Source organism: Setaria italica, chromosome I (genome assembly GCF_000263155.2).
Source record: "Setaria italica strain Yugu1 chromosome I, Setaria_italica_v2.0, whole genome shotgun sequence".
Classification (NCBI taxonomy): Eukaryota; Viridiplantae; Streptophyta; class Magnoliopsida; order Poales; family Poaceae; genus Setaria; species Setaria italica.
The window spans coordinates 5,517,934-5,533,782 of NC_028450.1; the positions used below are offsets into that span (position 1 = coordinate 5,517,934).

Here is a 15,849-nt window from a genome sequence, read left to right on the forward strand (position 1 = left end):
GTGTCCAAAAGCTCCACTGTCCATGAGATTCAGAACAAGTCTGGCATCTTCTCGTTCGAACTGTCATGGAGTGAGATCCAAACATTGAAGCGTACGTGAGGCACATTTGTTTGCTTGTTCATGGTTTTCTTTAATACCAGAATGTCAGGCACTGACGACTTTGCTCCCTTTTTCTTCTGAGCAGCCGATATTTTCTCTCCGTTTGCTCAGGCAGGCCTGAAGAGAAATCCTGCATCGAAGAATGCCGGCAGGTTCCTGACCTTGCCCCAATTCCTAGACATGGCCAAGGCCAGCAACGTCTCCGGCATACTGATCGAAATGGAGGTAACCAACATTCAGTTCGTTCGACGTTCTTTCATTCTTCTGTTTTCAGAAAAAACCGATCAAGCATTCTTGTGCGGGATGCACGCGTGCAGCATGCCTCATATCTCGCCAAGAGAGGTCTCGGTGTGGTGGAGTCGGTGTCCAGCGCGCTAACCAAGGCCGGCTACGACAAGGAGACCAAGCAACAGGTGTTCATCCAGTCCGATGACTCGTCGGTGCTCTCGGCGTTCAAGAAGTTCCCGGCGTTCAAGCGGGTGCTCAACCTCGAGATGGAGTTTAGCGGCGCCTCCCAGCCGTCGCTGGACGACATCAAGAAATTCGCCGACGGGGTGAGGATCCACCGGAGCTCGGTGGCGCAGATCACCGGGTACTTTATGACGCGGTTCACCGACACGGTCGGCAGCCTGCAGGCCGCCAACCTCACCGTGTTCATCGGCGTGCTCAAGAACGAGTTCATGAACCTTGGCTTCGACTACTTCGCTGACCCGACCGTCGAGATCGTCACCTACTCCTCGGCGGTGATGGCAGACGGGCTCATCACCGACTACCCTGCCACTGCACTGCAGCTTCATACTTCAGTGAGTACCTGACACCCTCAAAGACAGCTGTAACCACTGAAAACATCCACGAATAATTTTCAGATACCACTATACCAAAGAGTTTTGCCAGATCTAGAACACTAAATCTGTTTCAATACCTGTTTGCAAACATACAAATTTCAGAGAAAATGGCTTTTGAATCATATATACTATCTATGAACTGCAGGGAGTCCATGCAGTGACATGAGCCTGAACCTGAGCTACTCGATCCTGCCAGCGCAACCCGGTGCTCTGGTCCACCTGGCAGCCCCCGGGGCGCTAGCACCGGCGGCAGGGCCGGCGCCGTTGCTGGAACCCAAGGACGTCGTGGACCCGCCGCTGCCTCCTGTCAAAGCTGTGATCGCCGCCGACGCGCCGGCGCCGAAGGGGACCGCTGACAACACCTCCTCGGCGGCCAGCTTCAACGCCGGGAAGAACAGCCTCTTGGGAGCTGGCATCGTTGCCCTCTTGTCCCTGAGCTTCCTGCACTGATCCTTCCATGGTGACTGGCATTGTACTGGCGCATTTCCTTTTGTTCTCTCCGTGCGTGCCCCATTCTCAAATGTACTGTAAGTCTGTAACATAATGTTCTTGAAATCTTTATCTTTACTCTTTATTACCTATCTATATCTATATCTATATACCTATTATTAAAGCAAGCAACGCCTCTGCCAATATTTTTCGTCCGTTGTCCGGCTCCCGTCCGTTTCCCACGATTTCCGCGTCCCACCGCCCACCACCCACCGTCTGTCCCCCTCCCCCGCGCCGCACCACGGCCTCGCCGCGCGAGCTGCGCTCGCGCCTGCCCAGGGAGTCGGCCTCCCGCTCCACCGCCGTCTGTCCCCCTCCCCCGCGCCGCACCACTCGGGCTCCCTCCTAGAGTTCACCACGAACGGACGGGGGATGTAGTGAAGGTTCACTCACCGGCGGCGGACGAAGGCTTGGGCGCGGGAGTGACAGATGCGGTGGAGGAGCGGGAGTAGGTCGAGGAGACAGCGGATGCGTCGGAGGGGGTGAGGATGGGCGGAGTTCAATTCGTCTCGGCTTGATTGGAGTCGGGGTCTCGGGAAGGAGGAGGTTGGTGACGTCACCCAGCGCCGCCGCCGCCGCCGCCTTCCGCTGCCGCTTGATGGTGCCGGAGTTGGGGGTCGGCGAGCCCGGTGGCCTGGGGGTGCTGGTGTGGGGTCTCATCGGAATCGCAGCTGTGTGAGGGAATTGGGGGTGGGAGCGGGAAGAAGAGCAGAGGAGGAAAGGGGAGGACGCCCGCCGCTTCCTTTCCCTGTCAGAATTGCAGCAGAGGGAACGGCAAAGAATGAGGAAGCTTCCCGGAGAAGAAGGTTCCAGGAGAGTTAATGGGCTGGGCTGGGCCTGTAGGATGTCCGGCAGCTGTGTGTGACCCAACCAAGCAGCAGGCCTATTTTGGGTGAACCGAGTTGACTGGTATCGCCAGGTTTGGTAGGCTTAGTTGGGCCTATTGTTCCAGCGGTTTTACTCAACGTTGTGCTTTTGACTGAGCTTTTCCTATTTTTTTTTAAAACACATACTCTATAATTAATATTTTATTCAATTTTTACAGAAGTACTAATAGATATTTGTAAGAACTTAGAAAATATAATATTTGTAGCACGACCTGGTAGTAAATATAAAAGTCACGGTACCATGCTGCGAAGATATAAAATTATCCAATGCTCGTGTTGCTACGGGAAGTGCATACATTAATTAATTAATTTGCAAATATCTAAATAGATATTACTCTTAGAACTCTCAACTACAACCATTCCGATCCTCAACCTAATAAAACTCAACTATAGCTATTACTCTTCTATAAATTATCCAAATATAACATCAAAAGTATATATAAGTCATGTTAAATATAATTAGCTACATATGGTCATATTATATAGTATGGTAATACCCGTAGCAACGCACGGGCATATTTGCTAATATTGCTAGTATATTATTAAAGCAAGTAACGTCTCTGCTCGGCGTTCCGCACGTCGTGGTCATTTTGCAAAAAAACCCTGATGTTTCGTAAAATCAACCCGCAATCCATCGATTAGGGCTGGTCATTTTGGCGAAAAAAAACCATGTGCCTGTCCGTGTCTCTGCCATCTACCGTCTGTCTGTCTCTCTCTCTCTCTCTCGCCTCTCGGGGCGCCGCCGCTCGCTGGCGCCGCCACCCCGCGCCACCTTCACGCACCAGCAGACCGCCCTCACCGCCGCGAATCACTGCCTGGCTGCGCTGGGGAAGAAGAAGAGGACAAGCACTCTCGGTCGGCCGGCCGGGCCACCAGAAAGCGGGTGCGCAGCCACGCGCGCGAGCCGGGCGCGCGACACCTGCGCGCATTGGTGATCACGGCGGCGGGCCGGGGCCTGGGAGGCGTCGCAGCCTGGTGCAGCTGCGACTGGGAGCGGCCGGGGCACGTGAGGGGAGCCGTCCCTGCCCGCGCGGTCAGCCGCTGGCCACGACCAACCCCAGTTGACGGGCATGGATCCACCTCCACGACGCTGACGTCACCGCGCTTCTCTCGCCGCCACCCTTCCTGGTAAGTGGCGGCCGGAGCGTCGCGCGCCCGGAGGCGGCGGCCGAGCCGCTCCTCCGCCCCTCCGTCGGGGGACACCCCAGGCTCCGCGTACGCCGCCCGACCCAACCCCCAATCGGCGGCTAAACATAGAGGTCGATGTGCAGGTGCGGACCCATGCGCAAGGTGAGGGCGATGCCGGGCGTGGCGCCGCCACGGAGGGGGACGCGGCCTTCTCGTGGGCACCCGTCATACTCTGGTAAGCTATCTGTCAGACACCTCTCGAATTTTAGCATTTGGAGATTATCTGGAATGCGGGGTAGGTGTTGAAATCAGAAAGGATGCATTTCTGGTCTGATTCGACCTTGCACACGTTATGTTTGAAGCAACCGATTAAATTGTGATCCTTCACTGCATAGACTGTTTAAACTGTGATGCTTCAACATGGAGAAGTCATAGAATGTATGATGATGCAGAGTAATCTAGGATCTGTTTAATATTTCTGTACAGACTGATGCTTGCCATAGCAATGCTTCTTGGTGTAGAGTTTCGAGAATAAACAAATAAAATGGGGTAATCAGGAAGCCTAACCAGATTGCAGCCTTGCAGTACTGATAGATCACTGTTCGGAACCTAGGTTCTTGTTCCCTGCATTGGGCGGTCTCCTTTTTGGCTATGACATTGGTGCAACCTCTGGAGCAACAATCTCTGTACAAGTTAGTCCCCGTTTTGGTTTTTTCTGAAATTTCCTCTAGCTGACATACAGTCTCACTGCCACTGGGTGTATTCTTCTTCAGTCTGCTGATCTCAGTGGCACCACTTGGTTCAACCGGTCATCTGTGCAACTAGGCCTTGTGGTAATCCAAATTTCTGTGATTCCTAAGCTTTCGTATCTCCCTTTTCATATCAATTATCAAGATCCAAATGAGTTTCCTTTTCCTTTTATTCAGGCAAGTGGTTCACTTTATGGAGCTCTTGGTGGCTCTATTCTCGCACACCGCATTGCAGATTTTCTAGGTGAACTGAAAAGCTAAACCAATTTAATTGTCCTCACCATATTTGTTTGATAAGGGGGTGAATAACTTCTACCATCTTGATACAGGAAGGAGAATAGAATTGGTCACCGCAGCTGCACTATATATTCTTGGTGCTTTGGTCACTGGATTTGCCCCTAATTTTGTAGGTCTAATCATAGGTCGTATCCTTTATGGGATTGGTATTGGTTTGGTGAGTACCTGCAGGCACAAATCTTCTTCCTCCCTAAGATGATCCCATGTTACTGTTGTTAAACAAAATCTAATTTACGAATGCATATAAAAAAGATTTTCTGGGGATGATAAGTACATTCACTCAAGCTGAGTAACCTGACAAAATTGTTATAAACTTATAATGTCATGATGTCTCATTATAGTTTTCTGATATGCTAATCATTTACTGAAGTGTGAAGTAGCAAAACTAATTGATGTTACTATAGCTTGATGATCATGTTCTGATATAACTAATTATGGAATAAGTAGATATAAAACATTCCTGCACTTGATTATTCTGATATTCCAATGATGGGGTAGTGAACATATTCACTGGTACGCCGCAAAATCAAGCTGGTTGTATTGCTAAGATATTTAATATAATTTTCTTCTTTAATTTCTGGGGTGGTTACATTGCGTGTAGCACTTTACCCAAGCCTTTTTGACACCAACTTTCAACATCCACAAGCATCAAAATTTCCATGGTTCCATGCTTTGTTAAAATGGGATTAGTAGCAATTGAAGATCATTACAGTTGCAAAGGAGCATATGAATATTTAGCTAGGGGTTTGGGAGAGTTTATAGACCAATACTGTCCTAAAACATTTGGTGTTATGCCACTGAACCATTATGGTGCTATGTGCCACGCAATGCATGGTGCCCCACTTTATATTGCAGAGACTTCTCCTCCGCAAATACGTGGAACATTGATATCTTTGAAGGAGCTGTTTATTGCGTTAGGAATACTGGTTGTCGTTTGAAAACCACAAACTGCAAATGAAGGTTAGTTAACACCATTTGATCTTTCTGAGCTGAACTGTGAACTTTTGAGAGTTAGAGCGAATGTGCCATAACATGCTAATGCCAAATCTTTTTCTTTATTAATTGACTATGTTCAATTCTCAGGTTGCTGCAACATTATATTAATGTGCAGTGAGGTGTTGTCTGTTGTACTATGAGAAGTGTAGCTGCACTTCAATTAGTTTCGCCAGTCGACTTAAGATGATGAATCTGTACTTATCTAACACTCACTCACTATGAGGTGATGTTCTAATACTATGCTTGTAGCTAACATTTTTTACCTAATGTTCTCAAGTGGTACTGATCAAGTGTAGCTACATATGTTGCTTGTCTGATAAAAAAAGTAGCAACCTGTTCATATAGAATGTTTTTGAGAATAGTCAATATTTTAGGTTGTATAGATACAGCTGCAATGAAACCTTCTCAGTGATACATTCTTTGACCTAACCTAGGTCAGGGTTGGGCACTTCAAATAGAACTCTCATTTGATGTGCATGTGTATATATAAAAAGGTTTGATGAATCAGCGCTAGCTTCCTGCGTTAACATATTCTGGCCAGTGGTGTGTAAGTCTTTGACACCTCTCAGATACTATTGTTGTTTTCCCCCTTACATTAGAAAGCATGCTAGGATTTAGTACCTGAGAGGTGAAAGTAAGTTCTTTGACACCTCTCAGATTCTGCGTTGCTTGGATGTGAAAGTAAATTGACTATATTCAAACTTGATGTATGATGGAACTCTTGTTCCCGTTTTAACATTGCGAACTTCGATGGATAGGATCCTAATGCTGGATTGGCAGCTGTTGCAACCTGTTCTCATGTTGATGCTGGAGGAGTTTGATTAAGCTTGAAAATTCATAATAATAGAAGCTATGTTTTACATCATATTGTTTTATTTTTACAAAATTTTGATATGATAAGAACAATGTTTTTATTGGTAATGCAATCAATGACCATACATCTTTGAAAAGTAGAATATGTGCTCTTAAATGGAACCGGCTGCTTTTATCGCCAAAACTTATGATTCATATGTTGGGAGAACTGCGTCGAGGGGTGGGAAAGAAGGCAAAATCATATGCTCAAGTTACTGATGAAGAAGAAACTTATATTTTATGTTTTATGTTATCCGTAGCAACGCACGGGCATTTCTGCTAGTTATGCTAAAAATAACTTTGGCGGATAATGATGGTTGTTGCAACGTGGTCTGTTTCCACATGATAGTTCTCTTTTATCTACGCGAAAGTACATAACAAGAATGGGATCCAAGAGGACTCTGGAAAACTCAGATCCCATGTCCAGCACGCATGCATAGTTTTTGTCTTGGCATGTAAACCACTGGACAGACATTGACCTATTTAATTTTAGTATCTGTCGAACAAGGAACCCTAGCGCGATGGACACGATGTCTGTGCTGCCGCATAAACCATAATCCCAACCACACTATACGTCATCGACACATGGTCAGCTACGTATACGCACGTCAGCACTGCTAGCTCTAGCACTTGATCATTTACTGAGATGACGCTGGAGGGTGATGGACATGATGTATGTCAGTATCTGCTGCCGCATTAACATAATAAGTACATCATAATCAACACTACACTATCATCGACACAAGGATAGCTGCGTCCGTCAACGCTCGCCTCTCGCGTGTATATATAGACCTCGTATGAGTGCCGTAACCACAAGCACTGCTAGCTCTAATATACATCTTTCTCTACTTCTTGCGTTCTTCCCCGGCAGGTTGGTTGGCAATTTGGCATATGTGTTTATTTCTGCCTTTGTTAGTTTACTTGTATTATTAGTTTCCCTTGAACTACATACATACGTATTACAGCAGCTTAATTTGAAGTTATACATATATATATTCTTTAATTTGTTTCCAAAAATATAGAGTTTTATTTTACATGTTCGTGTCAACTGACCATCCAGCAATGCCCACTATCTCGCGTTGCGAAGAAAGGACGGTTGTTGATGGCGTCGGAAGAGCCATGCCGGGCCGAGTGCCGACCGAGTGGCCGAACCTGGTGAACACGCCGTATTATACGGCGCACCAAATCATCTGCACCGAGCGGCCGGACGTGTACATCGAAGAGTATGCAGATGGTGAAGCCGTACAACCAGGCCCACGCGACGAGAAGCGTGTCCGTGTCTTCATCAATCGTAACTTCGTAGTTGTCCCTCCGATGCCGGAAGTTGGCTAACCTGTCCTGTTTTGGGGTGTTTGTTCTTTAGCTAAAGTTTAATCCGTGTCACATCGAATCTTCGGATGCTAATTAGGAGAATTAAATATGAGTTAATTATAAAACTAATTGCACAGATAGAGGCTAAACGGTGAGACGAATCTATTAAACATAATTAGTCTATGATTTGACAATGTGCTGCTACAGTAACCATTTGCTAATGTTGGATTAATTAGGCTTAATAGATTCGTCTCACTATTTAACCTCCATATGTGCAATGGGTTTTGTAAATAGTCTATGTTTAATACTTCTAATTAGTATCTAAACATTCGATGTAACATGTGCTAAAATTTAGAGGTGGGAATCAAACACCCTCTTAATGGACTCCATGATTTATGCCTTTGGTATATCAATCAAGTGAATAAGGCGAGCAAGTGTGAGATATGGGTCGTCGTGCGCAGGTATCTAGAGTGTATCTGGAGCTGCTCGAATGTTTGACTCATACATGTATGTAGTGTGATGATCTATATCATATGTTTTGATAAGTATACATGAGAGAAGAATTACTTAGCTAGAACAAAATTTCTACCCAATATTAAAGTGCGGTTGTTTCTTCCAACTATCGTAATTGTTTTGCAAAAAAATCCACTTTTTTTAATCAATCCGCATTCCTTGAAATAATTCTTGACGATTTTAAAAAAAATCCTTTTATCCACCCGTGCCCCTCCTCCTCCAGTCTCTTTCTGAGGCCGTGTGCCATCCACTCGTGCCCTCCAATCTCTTTCCCTCACCTCGCGGTTCGCCGCCACTGGCCCCCTCGCCATCCACCGGCCGCCACCTCCGCATGTGTGGTGCGTGTTGCCATGAGAGGTTGCGTGGGGGCGGGGGGGGGGGGGAGGGAGGTCCCCGCCGGTCCCCTCGCCATCCTCCGACCGCGCGCGCCACCGCCCGCCGGCCCCTTCTCCACTTTCTCCTCTACCCACCGGTCCTTCTCCTTCCCTCTCTCCACTTTCTCCTCCACCCGCTATGCCGGCCCTTCTCCTCTGGGGCGCGAGGGCGCGGCGGTCGGAGCTCCAGGGTCTCAATGGCGGGAGCCCCGCAACGTCGGGAGTGGTGGGCCTCCAGTAGTAGGAGCTCGGCCGGAGCTCCCCGGCACGTCGACGCAGGATGCGATGGCAGGCACGAGCAGCAAACCGCGGCGGCAACGGCGATGGCGTGCGCGGGCGGTGGGCCGCGGTGGCGACAGCCGACGGCGGACGGGTCGTGGGATGCAGGCTACGTCAGCGGCCGCGGTCGGCAGCACTGGCATACAGGATTTTTTTCTTTTTTTTTGTTTTTTGAGATGCTTATGGTTTGCAATCCGGCTGTGATAATCAAAATCATCACTTCCGACCTCGATCTAACAGATTGCAAAACCGGTGGTGATGACGGTTACAGGGCCGACAGTGATAGCCCAATCTGTAGTAATGTTTTAGGCCATATTATACTGCTATAACTTTTATGAAATAATTGATGTGATCGCTTAGATTTCAGGCTATATCTATTGAACTTGTGTTTGTTCCGGTTGCAATGCATGGGCATATTTGCTAGTAGATATATAAATTGTCATCAACCTGCACAGAAATACAGATCAGAGAAATTTAACCCTGCCCGTTCATGCTTGGATGCGCAACCTGCACATAAAATTTGTGTGTTTTTTTTATAAAAAATTTTAGTACTTGGTTCATCGCTTGACATTTGAAAGTGACAATCAAGGCGAGAAAAAAAGATCCACCAGTAATTCACAGGTGCACCACAACAGGAGGCATGTCACGATTTTGTTAAACTGAATTTCTGTTTTGATAGGTAAAAATACAGCAAATTTAGATTTCCCTAATTATAAATTCCATTTTATATTTGTCTCCAATGAGTAAATCAAATACGGACACGGAATATTCCGTTTCGTGCTGGGGTGGGGTACTGGCCCCATCATCCTCGGCATCCACTGCAGCACCCTGCTTGGCGCCACACAACGTACACTGGCGCCGATACGCTCATACGCACGCCACCTCCTCCTCCCTCCTCCCATGGCGACGGTCGCCACGCACTCCGGCTCCCCTCCGCCGCCGCCTCCTCGCCTATACCGCCGCCACCGCGCGGCCTTCCCTGCCGGAGCCCGGCGGTCCGCCGCCGCTGCACGCGGTCGCATTAGGAGGTTAGTTATTTTTTTTTCCTGGAGCTTCTTTTAGCCGGATCAGAGTCTGAACTCTAGCTGTTCTGTAGATTCATGAAATTTCTTGCAAATTTGAGCAAATTATGATATTTGAGTAACCGCCTCGATGGATTTAGGGCTGGCTTTAGGTGAAACTGTTAGCTGCAATGCGATTGTTACATTAAATATTCTGTGTTTCTTGCAAGCATATACAGTTCGCGCAACTTATCCTGCTTGGTCTCTGGGACTGCAAAGGCATCAGTGTCCGGGGCAGAAACTTCTTCAGGTGGGGAAGATGTAAATGAGATTATTGGTAAAGTGGAAGCAGTAGAATCTACCACCCCGGGTGCTTCATTCCTTGCAAAAGTGGCAATTGCTATCGGTATTGCGGCCACGGTCACTGTAATTTCACTAGTCAGGAAGCAGCCTTCATCAGGCCCATCTTTCAGTCTGCCACAAATAGTTGATGCCTCCACGCAGTCTGATGCAGCAGCAGCAACCCTTGGATATTCATTTTCTGCATTTGGGAAGAAAGTCATACTTCCAGAGTACACACCAGGGTATGTGAATTTGGCTATCTGCATGTTATCATTCTGCTTTTCATGCTTCTATTTTTTTCATGACAACTTTTAGATACACTTCACTGATGGGACTGCCAAATTAAGTCAATAAATGTTCCTCCTTGGAGAGCTTTTAACCACAGGTCATCAAATTATATCAGCCAATAATATGTCAATTGCATTTGCTACCAAATGCTAAACAACGTGCACAGCCTCTAGGGGAAAGTTTCTCTGAAAAAAATAAATTTTCAAGTCTATCCATGGTATCATGCTAACTGAGGATTGTTGAAAGTTCACGGACCACATAGGCTGATTTCAAAAAATAAATGCAAATATGTGATCTATTTGGTACCTGTAATGGAAGCCTACCTGTAACTTTTTTGCTCCATTTTTCTAATATACTGTCTTGCTGAAATTCTTCAGGTGGGTCTACTTTTGTTTGCTCATGGCTGCTGGATTTGGACTACTTATCAGTGAAGAAGCTTTAAATGTTTGGGTCTGTCCTTTGCACTGGTACCTTCAATATGACCACTCTCAACTCAACTAAGTTTCTAGCTTTATTTTCCACAAGTAGTCAGACTTCAAACACAATTTTATATATAAGCATTCATCAACCATTTATTTGTGTTGAGAAGCATTTTTCCCTTCATGATGTAGGCTGGAATTTCTTTATCACGTACACTTTCATTGGATGGAACCTGGCAATCTCTCGTTAACTCGTTCTCGGCGAATGCACCTTATATAGTTTCTACAGTGCTATGGATTTACTGGTTCGTGCTCGTGCATCCTCTGTCCATGATCTGTAGACAGTTGTTCCTCTGTTAGTGAGTAGTGAATGCTACTAGTTAAATTTTTTAACTTTTTCATTCACGTAGGGGTGTTTGTCTCAGCGATATGATCCCGTTCTTTCTGGGGAAGCTTTTTAGACAAACTAAAGCATCTGAAGGCATAAGCAGCAAGGTGCGAAGCAGGGATTTGTCTCACTTTATAATACACTTGTTAGTTCCTCAGTTTTATATTATAAATATCATTTTTTTTGGCAAAACTATGACATGAAGTATTGCTACCTTACTGATATCTAATCACAGTTGTCCTTTTAGATTGGAATTGGCAAGGACAAAGCACTAAGCATATCACGAGCAGTCCAAAAGTACGGGAACCTAATTGGCTTTGGTATACATCTGAACCTTCACATAAGTTTTGCAAAGCATTTGTAGCCCTGAGTGAAAGAAAATGGGAAACTCTGTAGAGCATTGGCATTGCATATGCACTCAACACTGATGTTCTAAAGACAAACTAGATGGTTAAATTTGCTTGTCACTTAAATTGATGATGACTATGATGTTTGCTGCAGTTGAGAGATTTTCGATTGGCGTACGGAATATCACAGCATTTCTAGCTGGCGCATTGGTCAGTCAACTTTTTTTGAAAAAAAATTCTACGACTTAACAGATATTGGAGCACATATTGCACACAAATGATTTGCCAATGACATTCTTTGGCCATTATAAACAGGGTATACCAGCAGACTGTTACTTCGCCGGAGTTTGTTTCGGGTGCCTGTTTACTCTTCCTATTCAGGTAAACCGACCTTCAGATCATGGCAATCTTGTTTTTGTTCTTCCTTTGCAGCTTATAAGTCGGGCTTAGCTAGTACTCCCTCAGTCCCAAATTGTAGGTCATTTTGCCAAATCTAGATTCATAACTAGTATATATCTAGATATAGTGTATATCTAGATGCATAGCAAAAACTATGGATCTAGAAATGCCAAAACGAAGAACGGAGGGAGTACTAACATTAACAAGAACCTGTTGACTTTTGTTCTGTGACAAAACAACTGGCGCTTTCATGCAGTTAGCACTTGGGTTTGTCCTCCGTGAAAGGCCTGTCATCGCTCTGGCAAGCGTCGCAGCTGCCGTGGTACCTACCTCTCTGTCTTCCCCGCCCTTTCCAGAACTTCTCTCTCTCCCCTGTTTTCTGATCAGGCCATGCTTGCTCTGCAATGCAACCAGGGCATCTGCACGGCGTTCCCTTACGCAGCCGCGGCGTGCACGGCTCTCTTCTTCTACCTCCGCCGGCCCGACTCCAGCAGCTGAGACTGAGAACGTGCTGATCCTTTTCGTGGCGGATCGGCAACTCCCGGCTCCGTGCCTTTTTTTTCACTACCCCTGTGCCATCTAGCTGACGGGACATTCCTGTTTTTTTTGGTACTTAGACAGTTGCACTGCATCTTCTTTGTAAATTTTGTAATGGTTGATCAATCAATGTAAACATTTCTCCTTTTACTTCTTTCTGAAGTTCTCCATCCGTCCCAAATTATACGTTGTTTTAGATTTCCTAAATATTATTATGCATCTAGATATATGGTATATCTAGATGCATAATAAAATCTATAAATGTAAAAAAGACTAAAACGATCTATAATTTGAAATGGAAGGAATACTTAATTTTGCGTGCTAACTCGTTAAGAGCTATGAAATGTAAATTCAAAATGGCACCCGTCCTCATTTTGTCCTCAAGGACAAGACACTGGACACCATTTTTTTTTTAGCTCAGTAAATTGTCCAACCTAGTGGTGGTACGTTGCAAGATCTCATTTGCAAGGCAAGAATTTTCTCGACTTTTACATGAATCAGAATTGAAATGTCTTCAGGAAAACCCTTGTGAAATCCCTGCGCTTGTGAATTCTCTCCCACTCGCCTAATTTTTGCCCAAAGCCCCTCCAACTCCTCGATCTTTCGATCCAGGCCCCGCATCGCACACCACACACCACTCCACTCCCCACCTCGCCTCCGGCGATGGCCGGCCGCGTCCCGGGCGCCGCTGCGTCCTCGCCCCTCCCCCGCGCGCTCCTCCTGCTCGCCGCGCTCGGGCTCTTCACCCTATCCTTCCTCTCCCTCCGCTCGCTCCGCCCCGCCGCGGGCCCCTCGCTCGCCACCGCCACGGCCTCCTCGCTCGCCGCCGCCGCCGCCGACAAGCCCCGCCCTGGCCTCCCGCTCCGGACCTCCTCGTCGGTGTACCACTCCCCCGATGCGTTCGCGGCGGGGTACGCGGAGATGGAGCGGAACTTCAAGGTGTACATCTACCCGGACGGCGACCCCAAGACGTTCTACCAGACGCCGCGGAAGCTCACGGGCAAGTACGCCAGCGAGGGGTACTTTTTCCAGAACATCCGCGAGAGCCGCTTCCGCACCGACGACCCCGACGAGGCGCACCTCTTCTTCGTGCCCATCTCGCCCCACAAGATGCGCGGCAAGGTCGATCACCTCCCTCCCTCTCTCTTCAGTCCCTTGGAACTCTATTGTTCGTTTCATCGCGCTGTACAACAGTAATAATGCTATTAGTTGTTGGAGGCGTTGGGTTAATGTTGAACTGTTCTTATCATGTCCAAAACCACTTTGTGGTTTGTGGCCCATGTCAAGGTTGGCAAATGCTAAATTTCGCCTCATAGGAGTAGGGTTATTTCGTTATCTATAAAGAGGAGTAGGGTTATTCTGAATTTTGTAGCTGAATGTGGAGTGTAGTTAAGATCACCTTGATTGAACTATGATACTGCTGCTAAAGTTTGGACTATCAGTGCTTTGTTTATCTGTATGAATGTACAATGTGATTACATACCTGAAATCTGTATGTTGGTTCAGTTTGCACCTGTAATGGGTTCTTGGAGTATTGTTGATTAATGTGTTCCTATGCTGCAGGCCTGCAGCAGCAAAAGTTAGTAATGTGTTCTGGATCAATGTGCTTACTATTTACATTTTTTTTAAAAAAAAAATCTGGTCTTGATTCAAGGCCTTGGTATTTACTTAGGTGTGTTGTTTTTGGCCTTTGCAGGGTACTTCATATGAGAATATGACGGTGATAGTTAAGGACTATGTAGAAGGATTGATAAACAAGTATCCTTACTGGAACAGGACACTAGGCGCAGACCACTTCTTTGTCACCTGCCATGATGTAGGTGTTAGAGCATTTGAAGGACTTCCATTCATGGTGAAAAACTCTATTAGAGTTGTATGTTCGCCGAGCTATAATGTTGACTTTATACCGCACAAGGATATTGCTCTTCCTCAAGTACTACAACCATTTGCTCTACCTGAAGGAGGAAATGATATTGAGAACAGGTTAATGTTTGTTCATACAAATACCATGAAAACTTGCTATTATGTTTCCGTACGATACTTGTGCTTATATGGTCATGCAAAGTGAAAATTCTGATTCAGATGAAAAGCTATGTGGAATGCACCCAGTTGTCTCCTTATTCATGCATTGAAGTGTATATAGGTTCACACTATCCATTGCTACGATCTAGTGCAAAGAAGCACTTTCGTTGTAACAAAACTGAAAGTAGCGCACAACCATGCACTGGCCAAGGGCTTTAGTTCTTTGCAAAAAAAAATTAATTCAAAATATAATGCTTGCCTGTAGATTTAATGTTGGTTTCTCTTCTTTTTCCTATTAACCTTTCATCTCTTTATTATTTATGGGTAAACATTCACACCACTGTTCTCTGGCATATTCCTAAGACTAGCACCATTGCTGCTTGCTTCTATTGTTCTCAGTTTCACTAACTACTCAATTCCCATGTCCAATCAATCTCATAAAAAGAAGATTAGTTGGATTCATGCCATTACAATTTTCAAGAATTGGAAATTTGCCATCGGTTGTGTCACTGACAGGTGGGGGCCACCTCAGTCACTGACAATGGCATTATTCAAATATTTGAAAATTGTAATGGCATGCATGGAATTATTCCTAAAAAGAAACAGAGGGAGTACATTGTACAAATCTAGCTGCACTATTGCTCTATTACAAAATTTGCATCTTAGAACTGATTTTGCAATTGAAACAGGACAATTCTTGGATTTTGGGCTGGTCATCGCAATTCCAAAATAAGAGTTATTTTGGCACGATTCTGGGAGAACGACACAGAGCTTGCTATCAGCAACAATCGGATTAGTAGAGCTATCGGGGAGCTAGTTTATCAGAAGCAGTTTTACCGTACTAAGTTCTGTATCTGTCCTGGTGGCTCTCAAGTTAACAGTGCTCGTATATCTGACTCAATACACTATGGTTGTGTTCCTGGTTAGTATTTCTACTAATTGACATGTAAAATACATCACTGTTATATCTATTTCATTTTCATGGGAATACAATTATTTTAGTACTTGCCTGATGATTTTGTTCTAATACATATTCTTCTGTCCTTTTAGTTATTTTGTCAGACTATTATGACTTGCCTTTCAATGATGCCCTTGACTGGAGAAAGTTTGCGGTTGTACTTAGGGAGAGAGACGTGTATCAACTAAAGAGTATTCTGAAATCTATATCACAGGAGGAGTTCGTTTCATTGCACAAATCTCTGGTCCAGGTTTGTTGATTCTGAACAATTGCTAACTCTTGGTAGTGTTTGGTTCCTTGTATGATCCGATACATGTATGAATTGGTGC

General features: G+C 45.7%; 3 protein-coding genes and 1 pseudogene across 8 annotated transcripts in view; all 4 read left to right on the forward strand.

Moving 5' to 3' along the window:
* The first annotated feature begins 10 nt into the window (after positions 1-10).
* LOC111255693 lies at positions 11-1,537 on the forward strand (annotated as a pseudogene).
* Positions 1,538-3,008: 1,471 nt separating this feature from the next.
* Positions 3,009-6,440, forward strand: LOC101771517 (D-xylose-proton symporter-like 3, chloroplastic). 6 transcript variants are annotated; one of them, XR_002677529.1, is made up of 8 exons: positions 3,009-3,448; positions 3,592-3,683; positions 4,026-4,140; positions 4,222-4,281; positions 4,375-4,441; positions 4,527-5,454; positions 5,578-5,713; positions 6,249-6,440. XR_002677529.1 is itself a non-coding variant. In XM_014805868.2 (8 exons), the coding sequence occupies exons 2-7, from the start codon at positions 3,602-3,604 to the stop codon at positions 5,380-5,382; spliced, it is 474 nt and encodes a 157-aa protein (XP_014661354.1). In that variant the 5' UTR covers positions 3,009-3,448; positions 3,592-3,601; the 3' UTR covers positions 5,383-5,454; positions 5,578-6,226. The 6 variants fall into 6 exon arrangements, 2 of the variants coding, with proteins under 2 accessions (XP_014661354.1, XP_022681937.1); XM_014805868.2 differs by lacking the exon at positions 6,249-6,440 and having other exon boundaries at positions 4,034-4,140; positions 4,527-4,651; positions 5,350-5,454; positions 5,578-6,226; XR_002677526.1 differs by lacking the exon at positions 6,249-6,440 and having other exon boundaries at positions 5,578-6,226.
* Positions 6,441-9,651: 3,211 nt separating this feature from the next.
* Positions 9,652-12,724, forward strand: LOC101772180. Its single transcript, XM_004951579.3, has 10 exons — positions 9,652-9,847; positions 10,060-10,404; positions 10,828-10,900; positions 11,062-11,174; positions 11,280-11,364; positions 11,505-11,577; positions 11,759-11,814; positions 11,920-11,985; positions 12,260-12,325; positions 12,418-12,724. Exons 1-10 carry the CDS (start codon positions 9,720-9,722, stop codon positions 12,499-12,501), a joined length of 1,089 nt encoding a protein of 362 aa, XP_004951636.1. The 5' UTR covers positions 9,652-9,719; the 3' UTR covers positions 12,502-12,724.
* Positions 12,725-13,057: 333 nt separating this feature from the next.
* The window catches only part of LOC101772583 (probable glycosyltransferase At5g03795), a 4,167-nt gene continuing 1,375 nt past the window's right edge, over positions 13,058-15,849 (forward strand). The window contains exons 1-4 of the mRNA XM_004951580.4: positions 13,058-13,662; positions 14,237-14,523; positions 15,252-15,484; positions 15,613-15,770. Of these exons, the coding sequence (XP_004951637.1) occupies positions 13,204-13,662; positions 14,237-14,523; positions 15,252-15,484; positions 15,613-15,770 (1,137 nt within the window). The 5' untranslated portion in view covers positions 13,058-13,203. The remainder of the gene's footprint in view (positions 13,663-14,236; positions 14,524-15,251; positions 15,485-15,612; positions 15,771-15,849) is intronic.

Excerpts from the sequence above, each read along its gene's own strand:
- LOC101772180 (XM_004951579.3), top strand. The coding sequence starts at position 9,720 with ATGGCGACGGTCGCCACGCACTCCGGCTCCCCTCCGCCGCCGCCTCCT. Across the intron at positions 9,848-10,059 it reads GCACGCGGTCGCATTAGGAG|TTCGCGCAACTTATCCTGCT; the intron begins GTTAGTTATTTT and ends AAGCATATACAG. Across the intron at positions 11,986-12,259 it reads TGTTTACTCTTCCTATTCAG|TTAGCACTTGGGTTTGTCCT; the intron begins GTAAACCGACCT and ends GCTTTCATGCAG.
- LOC101771517 (XM_022826202.1), top strand. The coding sequence starts at position 3,602 with ATGCGCAAGGTGAGGGCGATGCCGGGCGTGGCGCCGCCACGGAGGGGG. Across the intron at positions 3,684-4,033 it reads TGGGCACCCGTCATACTCTG|TACTGATAGATCACTGTTCG; the intron begins GTAAGCTATCTG and ends GCAGCCTTGCAG. Across the intron at positions 4,282-4,374 it reads CTGTGCAACTAGGCCTTGTG|GCAAGTGGTTCACTTTATGG; the intron begins GTAATCCAAATT and ends CCTTTTATTCAG.